The sequence below is a fragment of the Eucyclogobius newberryi genome, unplaced genomic scaffold (genome assembly GCF_026437365.1).
Source record: "Eucyclogobius newberryi isolate DKJ021-1_F unplaced genomic scaffold, fEucNew1.0.hap1 SCAF_1, whole genome shotgun sequence".
Taxonomy (NCBI): Eukaryota; Metazoa; Chordata; class Actinopteri; order Gobiiformes; family Gobiidae; genus Eucyclogobius; species Eucyclogobius newberryi.
In genome coordinates, this window is record NW_027315723.1 from 32,368,161 (window position 1) to 32,385,630 (window position 17,470).

Genomic DNA, 17,470 nt, shown 5'->3' on the forward strand with positions numbered 1-17,470 from the left:
GGTTTCGCAGGTCTTTCCTTCCTGCTGCTGTCAGACTTTATAACAAAAACTGTTAGTCCTGAACACTCGCAATACTGACCTAACCATGTGCAATTCCGTCATATGTGCAATTACTGTCGTGATTCATGTGCAATTACTGTGAAATTCATGTGCAATCCATGTGCCGTCGTGACACATATTCATGTGCAATTACTTTCGTGATCACATGCAATGGTATTTATGTATTTGTTTATTTGTCTATGGGAGTTTTTGTTTATAGGAGATCTTCTACTGAGAGTGTTTTTCAAACTTCCTATAAGTGATGTGATATTTTCTTCTGTATCTACCTCTGTATCTACCTGCGTTGCACCAATGAAATTTCCCCATGTGGGACAATAAAGGATTATCTTATCTTATATTTATACATACTGTACATATACTACATACATACATACTGTACATATACTACATACATACATACTGTACATATACTACATACATACATACATACATACATACATACATACTGTACATATACTACATACATACGTACTGTACATATACTACATACATACATACATACTGTACATATACTACATACATACATACATACGAACATACATACATACGTATCAATGAAATTTCCCCATGTGTGGACAATAAAGGATTATCTTATCTTATCTTATACTGTACATATACTACATACATACGTACTGTACATATAGTACATACACACATACTGTACATATACTACATACATACATACTGTACATATACTACATACATACATACATACATACATACTGTACATGTATTACATACATACATACTGTACATATACTACATACACACATACTGTACATATACTACATGCATACATACTGTACATATACTACATACATACATACATACATACTGTACATATACTACATACATACATACATACATACATACATACATACATACTGTACATGTATTACATACATACATACTGTACATATACTACATACATACATACATACTGTACATATACTACATACATACATACTGTACATGTATTACATACATACATACTGTACATATACTACATACACACATACTGTACATATACTACAAGCATACATACTGTACATATACTACATACATACATACATACATACATACTGTACATATACTACATACATACTGTACATATACTACATACATACATACATACATACTGTACATATACTACATACATACATACTGTACATATACTACATACATACATACTGTACATATACTACATACATACATACATACTGTACATATACTACATACATACATACATACATACATACATACTGTACATGTATTACATACATACATACTGTACATATACTACATACATACATACATACTGTACATATACTACATACATACATACTGTACATGTATTACATACATACATACTGTACATATACTACATACACACATACTGTACATATACTACATGCATACATACTGTACATATACTACATACATACATACATACATACATACATACATACATACTGTACATATACTACATACATACATACATACATACTGTACATGTATTACATACATACATACAGTACATATACTACATACATACATACATACTGTACATATACTACATACATACATACTGTACATATACTACATACATACATACTGTACATATACTACATACATACATACATACTGTACATATACTACATACATACATACTGTACATATACTACATACATACATACATACATACGAGGAAACATTTAAAAAATAGACAGTGCCATTTGTAACAATACTTGTGTTTTCTACAGAAAATTCTGTTTTTGTGGATGCTTCAACATAGGCAGGACCAAATGGATATTAGAGACCACTTCAATGAACACAAATATGATATTAAAACACTTTTTAGTTCCGAGTCACACAAATTACAATTAACAATTCTGAGCGGGTGTGAGTCCGGCCTGCCAGATCCAGGTGCAGGACAACCTAGGGTTGAATATAAAGGCCCCGTCTGACCCTGGAGTCAAAATCAAGACTTTCTTACTCTGAGGAAAGAGTAATGTCGACAATATAGATGCAACTTTTAAAGAATGTGGAATTTGCCTGTCCTTTTAGCCATCCTAGTAAAGTTAGACATATTGTAGTCAACTCTAAGAAGTGTACAGACAAGCCAGTCTTGAGGTCGACTCAACCTCCTGAAGGAGATGCAGGATTTGCTAAACAAATGTCCATGGAAAGTTGAAGGCTGAGTGCTCGGGCCCAATGATCTGGAGGCATGCTGACATGCTATTGATGCAAATGCAGATACACACACACATGCACACAGCGTCAGACAGGCTCACAACTCAACCTGAGGAGCAGACGGCCACATTTAAGTGAATTTATGAGTCAAGCTTCTATGCTGAGCTATTTTCAAAGGTAAGACTTTAATGTTTTGACCTTCATAACATAATGACATAAATACAATGTTATTCACAACTTGAATCTGGGGGTTTACATCCATGACAAAATGTTGATTTTAATGTAGAATATTTATTGTTATATTCTGCTAATACCAACAGAAACAGTTTTTCATACTCATCACGTGTCTTGTCAAAATGTGGGTTTCAGCTTTCTGTTCAATACAACATTTTGATGATTTTTACCATTCAAAAGATATGTTTAGTTTTAAATAGTTAATCGCTGTGACAATAGTCCAAGATTCTCATCATTCTGAAACCCATGGATTATTATTATTACCGAGTGAGCAAATTATTTTCAGCCTGGATCAGTAAAGCTGATTAGCCAGAATCTCCAATCCTGCGCCGGCAATTATAAAGTACTTCAGGATTTGTATCAGGTGTTACACTTACATAAGTTGTTACAATTACATAATCACTGACTAGAGACCCTTTCAACATCGGTTAAAAACACCCTGAGTGTCTCTTTTTATTAAAACCATTACCTTCATATAAATTACTGAGGGGTATTTTTGGTGCAGATGTTTTTGCTCTGTTGCGTTTTACTGCACCAACAGACTCCAAACTATAACTTTTTAGGTTGACATGTCCTTCAATTGTCAACAGTCAGTTATGCTCAAAGTAGTTGTATTGTGTAAAGCAAATAAAGTGGATGCTGGCAACCAAGCTCTGTTATAAAAGCAGAAGAAAACCACCAGGCTCAGTTTGAGCTGCAGCTCATTTGCAAACGATACAAATGAGCTGCAGCTCTGAGGAGTTAAACATCACGCAATCTAAACAGTGACACACGTACAAAATACACTGGTAAAAAGAAGCTGGGACTCAAATTGGCCTATATCTGCTTCTGTGTTGTCGCCACTCTCTCTCTCGCTTCAAGTCTTCAACAAATTAGACTTAAAATGACCATTCAACCTGAAAATAATCTTTAATGAAATACAGTTTTGCCATTTACTTCAAGGAGAATGCATCCTCTACAAATAACCATTCGAAGGGTCCAAAGTGTCCCTTCTTACACTTATCTGTATATCTAGTTATGGATTAACATCATTTGACTTGTTATATTTATATAAAGTAAATATACGTTTTTTTCTGGTGTAATTCTGGAGTGTGTCATGTCACGGCTTAGTGATGGTGATTTTGAAATGAGGCCTACGCAGAAAGAGATAGATGATCCCGTCCAAGCAATTACAGGAAGTCAGGCCTATTTCCTTCCACATTTGAATAATAATTAGCAAGTAAGGCTTTTAGGATTTGCTGTACTTGTTTTACTTTGTTTGGCCTTGTTTCTTTATCATGGCAGTTAAAAGATTTGCTGTCTCAAAGTAGATACTACTGGTGGAGACTTTTAAGCAATTAATGTAGTTGTTTGAATTTGTGTTTATTCTCATTCCGTGTTTTATTTTTTCTTTGTCCTGCTTTGATTGCTCTGTCCCTGTTTTATTGTTGTAATGTAACGCTGCGTCAGCACATCCAAGTTTGGTGTTCTTGATCAGTTTCAGGTGACATAACGTCTGTGTCTTACAGGAACAATGTGGGCCAGGGGATTCATTTATCTCGTTGGTGCTTTTTACTTCTACTCAGAGGTAACAATATCTCAGAGTCTTGTTCAATGAATACACGTGCAGACTATGTATTTGTGAGTAATGCGTACTGACTTTTTGTGTGCTTTTATTTGATATGACAGATCATACAGTCACAGTCACAGGATGCAGGGAGTAAGTCCATTTTCATTGTTTCATTTGCTATCATTAATTATCACTTTTTGAGCAAAAGAAGCCATTGGGACTTGTTGTTTCAGAGTAATTTCATGTTTGTTTTTTTGTTTAAAGAAAAGAACCATGTGAAGTTTCTCTGTGCATGAGCAAATACTGTATTATTCTTACTCTGCTTGTTCACAGACATGTACTTGGCTGAGATAATGGTGGAAAGTAATATCACTTTGGATGCAACAAATGTTATAAGCATTCTAAACGACTCCGCGGTCAGCGTGACGGACCTCGGTGGAACTGACCATGCTGTCGCCTTTACAGAGATCGAGAGCGTCGCAGGTGGGACATGCTACACATCTGCACTGGGGGGGGGGAATCTGAGCTCAGATTACTTAGATACTTACTTAAAATAAGTATAAATCTTGTTTTACTAAAAAATAACTTTACAATATGAATAAAAGAACTTATTTACTTATTCTATTGGCAAATCTTATTTTAAGAAAGTAAAAAAAAACTCAAATCAAGATAAATATGACTAAATCACTTTTCAACATACTATCTTATTTAAGATTGTATTTCTTTTCAGCAAATTTAAACTCTTTTGACCATAAAAGTCCCTAAATACTATGATACTTTTCTGATGGAGGCACCTGCTTGTCTTCATGAAGATATCCTTGCTTTGTCTGGAAAGTTCCACGACATGGCTTTATACAGTTACAGGTCAGCACTGTGGAGAGGCAACCCTGCTCTCAGCAAGAATGTATGTTTTTCTACTTATTTTTGAGCCAATAAAAACGTTTGTAATGAAATACTTGCGAGATGGATCAGTTCAATCTTGCCATACGATGAATCGTTCCAGACAAAGCAATAAGATCTACCTGCAGACAAAGCAGACCCTCAACCAGAATAGTTACGTAATGTTGTAGCCATACTTTCATACTTTAAGCGATATTTTCTGCCAGTGGAGTAAGCACATTTTTAAATTGGATAAACCAAACCCATGGGATTTTGGTTCTTACTTTCTATATTTTCCAAATACTGTAGATATTATACTTTGTCCTAAAGCTGTAGTTCATTCGGTTAACTGCGGCATCAAAGCTTAAGTAATCGATTAAAGCAAACTTCACAAAATGCATGGTGAACCTGCAGACTTCGACTTCGGCGTCACATGCAAAACCAAAACAAAGAGGAAAGGAAAATGAGAACGCCACCAAATTGGCCTGGCGGGAGTATGTAGATGCAGAGGACAAATGTCTCCTCTGAAAACAGGAGAAATACTTCAACAGAAGTTCACAAACTCGTTGTGGTGGCAGTAGCTCAGTAGGTAGAGTCACCCCCCATTAAGGCACGGCGAGTTGATTTGTAGAGCACAATTTGTACACAGAGTAATTGAAAGTGCTTTGCTGTACAAGAAAATATGCATTGAAATAAGAATAAATCTGAAATAATCATTGTGTTTTTTCAATTCTTCTTCTTCTATTACAAATCACTCACTTGACTTCCTCTATTGTTCTGTGTGATTTATGAATGTGATTACTTGGTGTGAAGCACTTTGGACTACTGCCATTTCATTTGTTTTTTACAAAAACCTTTGCAGATTTCTGACCATTTGTGATTGGAAATGCATTGTGATCACATTAGCCTCTTTAAATGTTAGAAGCTGATAAAGTTGCAAAAAAAAACTATATGCAGATAATTGTGGATACTAAGTGGTAGCAAATACTGGATCCTCATCAACCCAAGATAACATACATTAACATACACTTTTATGGCTAGTTTTTGAAAGATTTTTATCCATATCAGAACTAGTACAAGACAGCAAAATAGTATTAAAGAAACTGCTGTTCAAATGTTCTTTGTTCAGATCAGAGAGTGTGTTCTTACCTGACAGTTTTGACTCACAATCTTCGTCAGAGTTGTTTCGTGATGTTGCTGTGACATGTCTTGTACCGGTAGAAGCAGGACGACAGCGCCATCTGCAGTCCAACTTCTTTAGGACAGTATCCCAGGTGTGGTAGAGTAAAAAGGCCCCCTCGTCCCGGGTTATAGTCCTGTGGGCATGTTTCACAGACTTGTCAGTGTAACATTATATGATGGTCTGACGAAGACTACACGAGGTACACGAGCAAACTCTGGTCTAGAAAAGGAACATTTTTATTTAAATTATGAGAACAACCAAATGAACCTCTCTGAATTATTGTTGTCTGTTAAAAATTATATTACATAAAAAAAAATGTTGTGGTGGTATTTGAGATTTTATAATTGTGAAAAAACTAGCTTAATGTTTTCCTTGTGTAGACCTGTATTGTATTTGATTTTAAGCATAGTTAGTATCTGATTGTACTGTTCAGAATGCCTGCTTGTTGGAGTGGAAACGACCTGTAACTGCTCAGCTGGTTACACCTTCAGCAACGAAGTGTGTTACTCCGAATCCTCCAACTACAGCTGCTGCAGTGACATCACCTGCACAAAGAACGTGTCCTACATCACCCCGCTCTGCATCCGCAAAGTCCCGGGTAAGTATGAGAAGACTTTTATTATTAGTTTCCATATAATACTGATAATAAACATTTCCACGGTGACACATTTTTACAAATACGAGATGATGACTTCACAACAACATATAATATCAGTGAATTCAAGTCACATTTTACTTTTGGATATTGCTTCTGCAAATACCACGGTGCACGGTGTAACTTTTCTGGTGATCGTATTAATCTTTTGTATTTTGAATTTGTTCAATTACATATTATTTTATTGCTCAAAAATACCTTGAAAAACATTGAATCTCTCCACAGTTCTGACCTGTAATTTGGCCCCATCTACCTGTCACCATCGAGAGAAAAATGTTTAATGCCATATAGTGGAACATTCTATGCAAAACAATGACATGAGTTACCAGTAGGTGGCAGACCTTTTACCAGAAAAGTTACATAGTAAACCTTTAATAGCTGAAAGCCATCGATTGGGATCATAATGGGAGTTAATTCTGTTGAATGATTTCAATTTATTCAATATCTGACACTTAGAATATGTATGCACTATATTTAGGAAACATATTACAACTATAAAGTTATAAACACACTTACTAGCCTATATATATTCTACTAGAAGAGTATACTTCAACAGACGAATACTGTCTTGTAAAATCCTACATTGCCCCTACAGTCTGCATTAGATTAGATATGAATTATAATGTAACTTAATTTGATATTCAAAACTGTAATGTTATATTACAGCTGTGGATGGATCTATATTTCCATTTATATTACAGGCAAAGATAACAGGATAATCCATTTCCATGATCAAATCTCTCTTTCAAATTATGTTTCTGCTCAAACATTTGAAATGGAACGCTAAATTATAACAGGAAAGACAATTCCATTCATGAAGCTTCTGTAGAATGAGAATGTGATAAATGGCATTACCTTGACATGACTTTTCAACACTGGGGAAGCTCAACTCGACAGTAAAACAAACGGAAGGATGTTTCGTGATTCCAAACCGATGGGTACACCAATTCCATAGGACACTGTTTGTTTTTAACAGGACAAAACGCATTAGCTAAAACAATAAAAGAAAAAGTGGGGATCAGGAGCATACTGCTGTTTCGGGCCTTATTTCTCTGTCTTGTCTCTTGCAGTTTTCATCAATGGTTCAGTGAGCATAGCCTGGACTCAAGATGCCCAAGACAAGGTAATTCCCCTCCCTCCATGAAAGGTGATTTACAGTTGTTTTGCTGACACTAACATCTGCACTTGTCTTTCTGAAGCTTGAGACCAAATTCAAAACACTCAACGGCTTTAAGTCCTTGGAACGTCTCGGGTATTGTCCTCATTGGTTTTTTGTCTCATTTTGATTACATTTGTCAGTGAAATATTCTGTACCACTTCACAAATGATTTGGTTTGAACGTATTACAATTGACAAAACCTGTTGTCTCTTTGGTTCTCGGGTTTGCTAGTGACATCTTTGCCTTTAACGTTTCGCTCGACGTCATATTTGAAACGGCCAGACTTCAGGAGGTCATAAACACGATGCAGACTGAACTGGCAGCATACATACACGTGGACACAACCGGTCAGTCCATTCAAGTATTTATACTTCCCTCTCAGCCTTATCAGAAATTCATGTGACGTGCCCCATCCATCTTATTTTAGAATGTTGTGAATGATACATATTAAGATTTGCTGCAGTACCGTGGTTGTTCCTGTGTGTACTTTGCATGTTCTTCCGAAAAAGAATCAGAAAAGGTTTATAGCCATTGCCAATGAACAGAATTCACAAACATAGGAACTTGCTTTGGTGATTCAGTGCAACATAAAACTATGAATAATATGAGTGTGAGTGTGACCCGCCTTATCCACGGCTCAATCAAATATCCATTTTATTCATGCAAATTTCGTTGTGGGTAAAAAGTGTTTTTTTAATTGACATTTACGATATATCATTTAGAGTGTTCATGCCACATACATGTGTTTTACTATAGGCGATGTATATATCCATGTCATTGAGTAGTAAATGTAGTATTGTCAAGGGTAAGATTCATAGTCTTTAGAGAATGTGCAAAGCCTGTGAAATGTTTATGACGTGGTGACTGCCACCTCACGAAAGCACAAACCAAAGAAAGACACTGAAAATAAATGACGTGTAGCCCATTTAAATTCTGAATATGACCGTTATTTCAGGCTAAGATTTGATTATATCTATATTATATTCATATCATGTTTCAATATATTTAAATTTATATTGTTTTATTTCATCATACTTGTGGGGAGTATACATGTTTATTTCCCAAGGACCGAAATGTTTTGAGAATTCTATGATTTTTATTACCCTGTTTTTACCAAATTTTCTATTTCAATATTGCTCTTTCTCCTTTCACAAGATGGCTTTCACAATTTCCATGGCAACAGAACCTACAATCTCTTTAGTCTATTTTATTACAATAATGGGCTTTAATATAAACTGTTGACGTGGTTGATTCTATACCTGGTAATACATAAACTACTGTCTTTGTTACTTTAATGCGCTCATTTAGTAAACTCACTCTCCACATGTCTGATGTTGTCACATCAAGAAATTACAACAAAAAACGTTGTGCAAATGGCATATACTTGGTGTGTTGCTGTTGAAAACAAACACTGTGTGTGATTTTGAAACAGGACTAGTGATGATTGAACACCCTCAGTGCAAAGTTAAATACCAGTCGAACGTGGTGCTCCGGTGCATGTTTAATGAGGCCACGGATAATGCGGGCTGGAACATGAGCACCGAAACTCAGCGATTTGAGCTGAACGAGGGCAGTGTGGTGAAGCTGAACAGGGATTGTGTGTCGGCAACAATGCTGTCATGTGTGGAAGTCAAGCTCGCACAAGTGACAGGCGCCTGGCAAGGTAAGTTCACGTTTTTGTTCGTATTCTTCCGTTAACCTTTGTATTCTTTTTCTGTAAATGATCCTAGTTATTATTTTGGTTTCTGACAGTAAGCATGCAGCACCAGTGTATTAAGAGTCTCCACTGTGAGATCATTTAATTTCTATCTTAAAGTGCATTTGACTCTTTAGACTATACATCATACATCACAGAGAACATGATTATATTTAAGATTTTACAAAAAAATGATATACATTTTTACCCACATTGACAAAGTTGGTGATTTTTGTAATTGTATTTTCTGGTTGGACATGTGCACTAGATAAGGTAGAGGTAATTCTACATTGTTACCTAGCAACCACAATAAAAAAATAACCCAATAACACCTTTATTTTGTTGAATTATTGTTTAAATTGTCTAAAACTATTGTCTGTTGCGTGTAAATTGCATTTTCGCTGGAGTGTCACTTATTGATGACATTCTTGATAGAACTATAGAACATATCATTTTCAAATTGCATTTTTGAAATGTTGTTATTTTTTAATGTATTTACCACCGGTTCTATCCCACTAAGCAAAGTAATTATTAGAAAGCATGTGAACCCGCATGTTCTTTAAAGGTGCTCTGTGACTTTTCTGGGTGCCCGCCGCATGTGAGCCTGTTATTGGTTTCCCTAAATGTTCCACAGTATGGCATTAAACATTTCAGGGGCCTCATCAGTAAAACAGTGCAATGCCTCTAGAGGCCTTCGCGAACGTAATACAAAAGTACTTAATTCCCACAAAGTAATAACTTTGCCCACCACAAAACGTAATAATAGATAGAGAATAGATTTAAATACACTTTTACACATTTTAGTGCTAAGCTAATCTCAAGGGGTCTGGAGTCACTGACCCTAATGTGATGGGACTTATTGAAATTGGTATTTCAACAAACCTGTTTCCATAAGTTAAGTTTATAGAATTCCAATGATCCAGGCATTAAGGGTGGATCCTTTATGTAAAGCCCTATATAAATGTGACCATTTACCATATGTTAACGGGGGGACCCTTAAGCGCAAACTGTCTGTTACAAAAAAATGAAGGGAATTCTGGGTCATGTTCGGACACTGGGTCGATCCAAACTCCAGCACGTGCCGTGCGTAAAGACAAATTAATGTTAAGACTTTCATTTGGATCTGTATCTCAGCGCTTCATTAAACCAAAGCTCGCTCATGAGCTCCATCTGAAGGTTTTCATAAATCCATTTAGAGGTTCAGAGGGATCTTCTCTGTCACAGACACAGACTGAGAGAGAGCACTGTGCTTCATATGGATCTTGTGTCCAGAATAATGATCTGATCATCTCTCTGAATACAATTATTTTAGGCTAAAAGATGCATTTGCTGATTATTTCCTGAATCAAACACTTCACTTCACTTCAGCTCCTTCTCCACGAGCGTCGTCTTTTCCTCGTGTTTCCAGATTTTGCACAGAACTTACAGGAGAGTCTCTGTTTGCACAGAGATAAGCAAATATCTCACAAAAGTCACTGATGAATACTGTGGAATAAGTAAATTATATGTTTTTAAGTCACTGGCTGAATATTGCTGGCTTTCAAAGGACATCACAATACTGTTGTCCATGGCTTTATCCAAGTCATGAAAAATTATGACCGTTGCTGTACCAACCATAACAAAATATGATATATTAAAAATGCCATACAATCAAAAGAGGACTTCATGGCGGCCGCACATTACACCGATATCTTCACTTTGATTAATATGAAAACATCCACTCACTTAACATGAACTAATTGCTAAAAATATAATAATTATCAAACAATATGTTCAGTACAAAACACTGAACTTAAAAAAAACACCACAAAACCTTTCAAAGATACAAACATTAAAGTTGGACACATACAACTGCAAATGGATTGAATTTATGACACTAACTGTACTTTTTGTAGGAACATATGAGTGTGGCTTCACTAAAGGCTCAGTGCGGCACAGAGCCAGCGCTTACCTGACCGTGGCCCGTCTGCCTGACACCATTCAGGTCACATCAGTCCCCATCACAGGCGACTGCTCAGAGAAAGAGACCACTGACCTCATCCCTTTTACTGTCACAGCCACCATCCTGAAAACCAACAGCACTTATACATTCACCTCGCAGCACAACAACGTCCCCATAGACGTCCCTACCAAAATTGTCCCTGACGGTAAATCGTGCTATTTTATTAACTACTTTCCACCATCCAGCTATATCTCCACAGTAGTGTTGTCACAATACTACCATTTCAAACTCCACTCCAAAACTAAATAAAAGGCTTGGTACACAATATATTTTATTGATACTGATATCACAATAATGGTTTTTCTCTCTCTTTTTGTCCAGATAAAAACTTAAAATATGTATTTACAGTAACAATCAAATGTGAGGTAGCTCTGTCACAGAAAATTACTGTGGTGTTTGTAAATGACGTTAATCAACCAAAGAATGCTTCGGTGATTATCCCCTTCATCTACGGTACGTAATTCTTCTTTCCAGCTTGAGTTCAGTTGTGAGACTTGTTGTTTCCACTACTGCATATCCCAGTATATGGATGTTGTTACGGCAGTTTCCTGTAAACAATGATCAAGTAAAGAGTAACCAGGCAATAACTTGAAGCAGAAACAGAGTCTCTTGGTCTCTCTCAAAAGGTGGAAGTTTATTCACGTGCACAGTGGATAAACACCCTCTCTCACCCTAAGACAAGGCCGTTCTGTCCCGACCTTACTTTACAATTACAAAGTACACCTTTTATAGGTGGTAACAAACATAACATAATCACAACCCAAATCAGCCCAAAAAGAGATAGACCAGACTATCACATCTGTGACGGTTCCAGCCGTCTCTTCAGAGGTTTAATCAAAGACCATTTCCACATCGAATCAGGTTCTGACGCATTAATTGATGATTAAGAGGCGCCGGACAGTAGATAATTAGTACAATCCGGACCCCATATTCTTATGTCATCTGCACACAGGAGAACAACACAGATATTAATTCCGTGACATGTCATGGCCTAAAACAACATTAGAATGACATGACATGACCCATTTTCTGCCATTACAATGTTCAAGGACTAAAGTAATATACAGTTATGAAAAGACACAAAAAGAAAATATGCAAAAATATTACGCATTATAATAGGCCACATACTGTGTTTTCTAGCTGGGAAAAAGTTCTGCCAGGAGGAGTCTTCAGATGGAGTTAAGTGGCCAAATACTCCAACAGACGACACAGTTATTGATAGGACATGCGAGCTCGGCAGAGTGGGCTACAAGTCACGCACCTGTAAGGGCACCACGTGGGACTCAGTGTTCAACCTTTGCGTCGACGAAAAGCTTGCCGAAATCTCCAACGCAGCAGACGTAAGTGTTCCTCTCAATTTTTGAAGCTTAAAACACATTTATGTCACTCATTTTGAAGGCAAGATGATTTTTCTTCACCCAGGATTTTCTGAAAGGCTTGGGTGCGACAGAAAGTGTGGCTCTTGACATATTCAGCGGCCTCACCAACAGCACCAGTGGTTCTACAGGCGATGGTGACAACATAGCAGACCTCACGGCTTCCATTGGTGTTCTGGACATAATGGCGAAAGCTTCAAACAATGTTCCACTAGGAGAGAAAATCCTCCCTGTAAGAAGTGACTCTTTATTTATTACATATACTGTTCCTCTAGTGTTGACATGTTACAAGAAATTACATTACATTTTTGGAAGAGAAGCCGTTTGATACAAAGATAGCCATTCTGGTTTTTGAAAATAACATTATTTTATATAATTTACTCTCAATATCAAAGGAGTGAATGCAAAATGTTTCAAATTTTTCCATTTCACACTTTTACTAAGAGGCTGAATTAATGTTAATTAACGTTAATGTTATTCATGTTCTATTTCAAGATCTATGCCATAAGAAATGTATGGACAGTCATGTGGATAGGGTTAGCAAAAAAGACATAAAATCTGATTATTCATGTTTTATTTCAGAATTTTGTCAATGCTGCAAGCAACATGTTGAACAAGACCTGGACACAAGTCAATGATACGGTTGTTCACAAAATGTCTTCAAATTACCTTGAATCTTTGGAGGGGCTGGTAAAGAATATTAATGTGAACATGTCTAATAGCAGCCCCAACTACAGCACATCAAACTTGGATCTGAAATATTGCTCTGGAGAGAACTGCAACGTGGAGGTTTTCAACATCAGTGTCTACGTGAACAAATCGAATGGCCTCATGAAAACAGTTGGAGTGAAGCACCTCATGCATAAACTGAGAAACACCTTTATGAATTCAAAGATCACCGATCTCCTGGTATCAGCCACCACAAACAGCAGCAGCTCCCACATTAAAATGCGATTCCCGGCAACTGCGGAGAAGAAAGAAAACCCACATTGTGTTTTCTGGGACACCGAGAGCAGAAATTGGAACAATACGGGGTGCAAGGTAGTCCGTGAAGCTAATGGCAGTGGGGTTTTCTGTGAGTGCAACCATCTTACGTCCTTCTCCGTGCTAATGGCTCGTGGCGACGTCTCCAGCCCCGCACTTGACATCATAACCTACGTGGGCCTGGCCGTATCCATTGTATCTCTTATCATCTTCCTAATCATTGAATATTTGGTGTGGTCGGCCGTGGTCAAAACCAAATTGTCGCACTATCGGCACACATGCATGGTTAACATTGCCTTCTTCCTATTGCTGGCTGACATAAGCTTCCTCGCCTCCATCGAGCCGTCAATACTTTCTGCAGATATGTGTCTTGCCCTGACCGTTTGCAAGCACCTTTTCTTCACCGTCAAATTCAGCTGGATGTTGTGCCTAAGTTCCATGCTTGTCCACCAGCTAATCTTTGTCTTCAACCCGCTTCGGAAAAAAGTCTTCATGTATTTCTCCAGCCTTGTGGGCTACATGTTCCCCATTGTGATTGTGGGATCCAGTTATATCTACTACAAGTACACCGGGAAAGACTACTACAACCCGGACACGTGCTGGCTGACGTATGAGCGCCTCCTTGTTGGCTCCTTGCACTCCTTCCTCCTGCCCATTGGAACCATCCTCCTGACGAACATCTTCTCCATGGGTGTTGTGGTCATGACCCTGCTCAAGTCGTCGCAAAATGACAGCAGTAAGGGAGATGAGAAGGACACGGCCAGAAGCATCATCAAAGTCATTCTAGTCCTGGCGCCGGTCTTCGGGGTCACATGGTCCTTTGGCTTCTGCCTGGTTGTGTTTGATGAAACCAACGGTGGATATCAAGTCTTCAACTACATCTTCACCATTGTCAATTCCTTCCAGGTAACAATTTATCTATTTTTTACTCCATGACTTGAGAAGAACTTTCATTAATTTGTATTTATTTAGTTTTTTTTATTTTGTGTTGATTTCACAAATTCAACTATTTTAAGATCATGAAAAATACCATAAGCTCAGTTGTGTTATTGTTCCATTGATCTGGTCTTCTTTTGGCTTGAATTAGTGCTGCTTAGATCAAGGCTAATTTAATTCATAGAATAACTTGAGGCTTGAAGGACACTTTTCATGCAAAATTGACTTTTAACCATGTTCTAACGTTGTTACCTCATTAAAAAACATACCTGGAGTTGCATATACTGTAGCTTCATTCATGTTGTTTGATGAATCCTGTTTAGAAAGTCCTCTGAGTGTCAACAGCGTCATTCTGAATGTCACGACCTCTCTATAAAGTCCATAAATCAATACCAGACTTGTTCTGGTATTGACAACTGCGTGGTCGAGGAAAGCTAGCAGCCTGTTGATAGAGCCAACATCCTGAAACATGTTTAATTTTGTTCTTAAACATGAGGTATCAAAGTAATGTTACTCAAGAGCACGTTTAAAGGCCAATAACAATACTTAAAATTCATAATATTTTTCCTTTGAGCTTGAGATTGAACTAGTTTCCCAGGATTTCAGGATAAGCCTGAAGACTTTAATTAAATACCCAATTCATGTTCATTGTTTTTGTAATTAAGAATAAATTAACATTAAAATTAAAAGCAATATTTGATTTGAACATACCTTGTTTACCTTGTATCTGGGGAAACAGTGAGATCATGTTTATGAAACTTGTCATAAAAGTTCTACATACCTTAAATTACCCCTTAATTATACGTGTCAGGCTGTAATAATGTATGATTGACCTTCATTAAAGTTTTGTTGCTTTTATATTATGTAACAATAATGAAATAATCTCTTTTTCTTCAGGGTCTTTTTGTTTTGTTGACCGGGTTCATGGCTGAGCAGAAGGTTGGTGATATCCCAGATATATAAGATATATATCGTCAAATTGGACATAAAAGGAAAGATTAACTAATTCAAAAATGCTTTTTAGGTCAAAGATGAGCTGCGTAAGATTGTGTTTGTAAGTTCTCACAGTGTCTATTAAGTACATTAAGTAAGTATGAATAAATATTAACTGCCATCTCTGCTTAGGGCAACAAGGGTTCAAGTGACAGCACCAAGAATCTCACCTCCACCATGTACACGAAGGACAAGTGATTTCAGGTCAGTATAAACACCAGCCTCCAATGTAATGGGCACAAATGATCAAAGTCATCATGTAAAATAATAATATGAATTTTAAGCCAATGTTTTTTAATATTATATTTTGTTTCATTAATTATTATTGACAGTTCATTAATAAATTAATGTAATGACATAATGTTTTGAGCTTGTGTGTTTTTCCCAGCAGATTGTGAAGAGAAGGAGCTCCACATAAATGACACCTGGAGCAGTAACAAGGAAAGTGGTGGTTCTACTTAGTAGTAGAGTTATTTTATACCATTCAAAAATACTTTAAAGAACATAAAACATACAAAAATACAGACTGAGACAATTCGAAAAAATAACAAATCATACAACCATGTTATAACATTATAATTAAATTTAAAAATCCTTGATCGACATGTACCTTTGACTCTACACCATGAGCAGGCTTGCCACTCTAGAGATCTAACTGGTAACTTAGCCTGGTCATCTCAAAGGAGAAGCTGCTCAACTTCATGTCGACTTTATCCTCTTGAACATAAACATTTGCATCCATATTACTTTTTTATAGTCCAATAACATAACATAATGTCATACATCGTATGTATCGTATGTATGTTTGTTTATTATCAGCTTTTAGCAACAGCTCGCTACATCCTGTAAAATAGGGACACAGGACCTGAAAGGTTCCGCAGTATGGTTTTTAATGTTCAGTAGTTTTATTTCTATTTGTAAGTTAACAGGTGTTGCCCACAATAATGCAGATCATTTATGAATATGTAGTTACATTTTGTGAGAGTTAAATAAAATATATATTGACATGTGCTTTTCAAATGTATGGGTCAATTCAAAGTTTGGGAACATCTGGTGAGTTTGTCTGTCTGGGCTTTTAGGCAAGAGCAACAGCACCAAGTCTAGAAGAAGCATTTAAAGAAAGCAAGTTCAGTGTAGTGTAGTACATGTAAAAAAATACACATTTAAGAAAGTTATTTGAGTTGGTTTGACAAGATGAAGACATATAATGTATAAAGATGTAAGTTTTAAACTATATTTATTATTTATTTTTTGTTATTGTTTGCAGCAAACTACTGTATGTATATGTGCTGTGGTTTATTATTGTCTGCAATAAAATTAAGTTATGACTTCAGTTGTTCTTCTTTCATTTGCAGTTACATGTATAAATGTAACTTTTGATAACAGAAAATCACTGTGTTTATGTATAATTTTAGAAAATAGACATTATTTATATCAGCTTATTTTTTCAGCACAAAGTAGTATATGTTTTCCTTTAATGAAACAATTAAGACAATAAAGAGTCTGTATACGTGAATGTGATGAGACAAAGTCATGATTTATTTATATAAAAAGCTGTTCTTATGGCTAGT

General features: G+C 36.4%; 1 protein-coding gene across 1 annotated transcript; it reads left to right on the forward strand.

The window, feature by feature from the left end:
- The first annotated feature begins 4,389 nt into the window (after positions 1-4,389).
- Positions 4,390-17,066, forward strand: adgrf3b (adhesion G protein-coupled receptor F3b). Its single transcript, XM_072450320.1, has 14 exons — positions 4,390-4,519; positions 6,532-6,696; positions 7,824-7,876; positions 7,953-8,005; positions 8,144-8,259; positions 9,345-9,575; positions 11,504-11,755; positions 12,751-12,950; positions 13,033-13,218; positions 13,569-14,876; positions 15,804-15,845; positions 15,931-15,960; positions 16,032-16,103; positions 16,291-17,066. The coding sequence occupies exons 1-13, from the start codon at positions 4,390-4,392 to the stop codon at positions 16,095-16,097; spliced, it is 2,832 nt and encodes a 943-aa protein (XP_072306421.1). The 3' UTR covers positions 16,098-16,103; positions 16,291-17,066.
- The last annotated feature ends 404 nt before the right edge of the window (positions 17,067-17,470 follow it).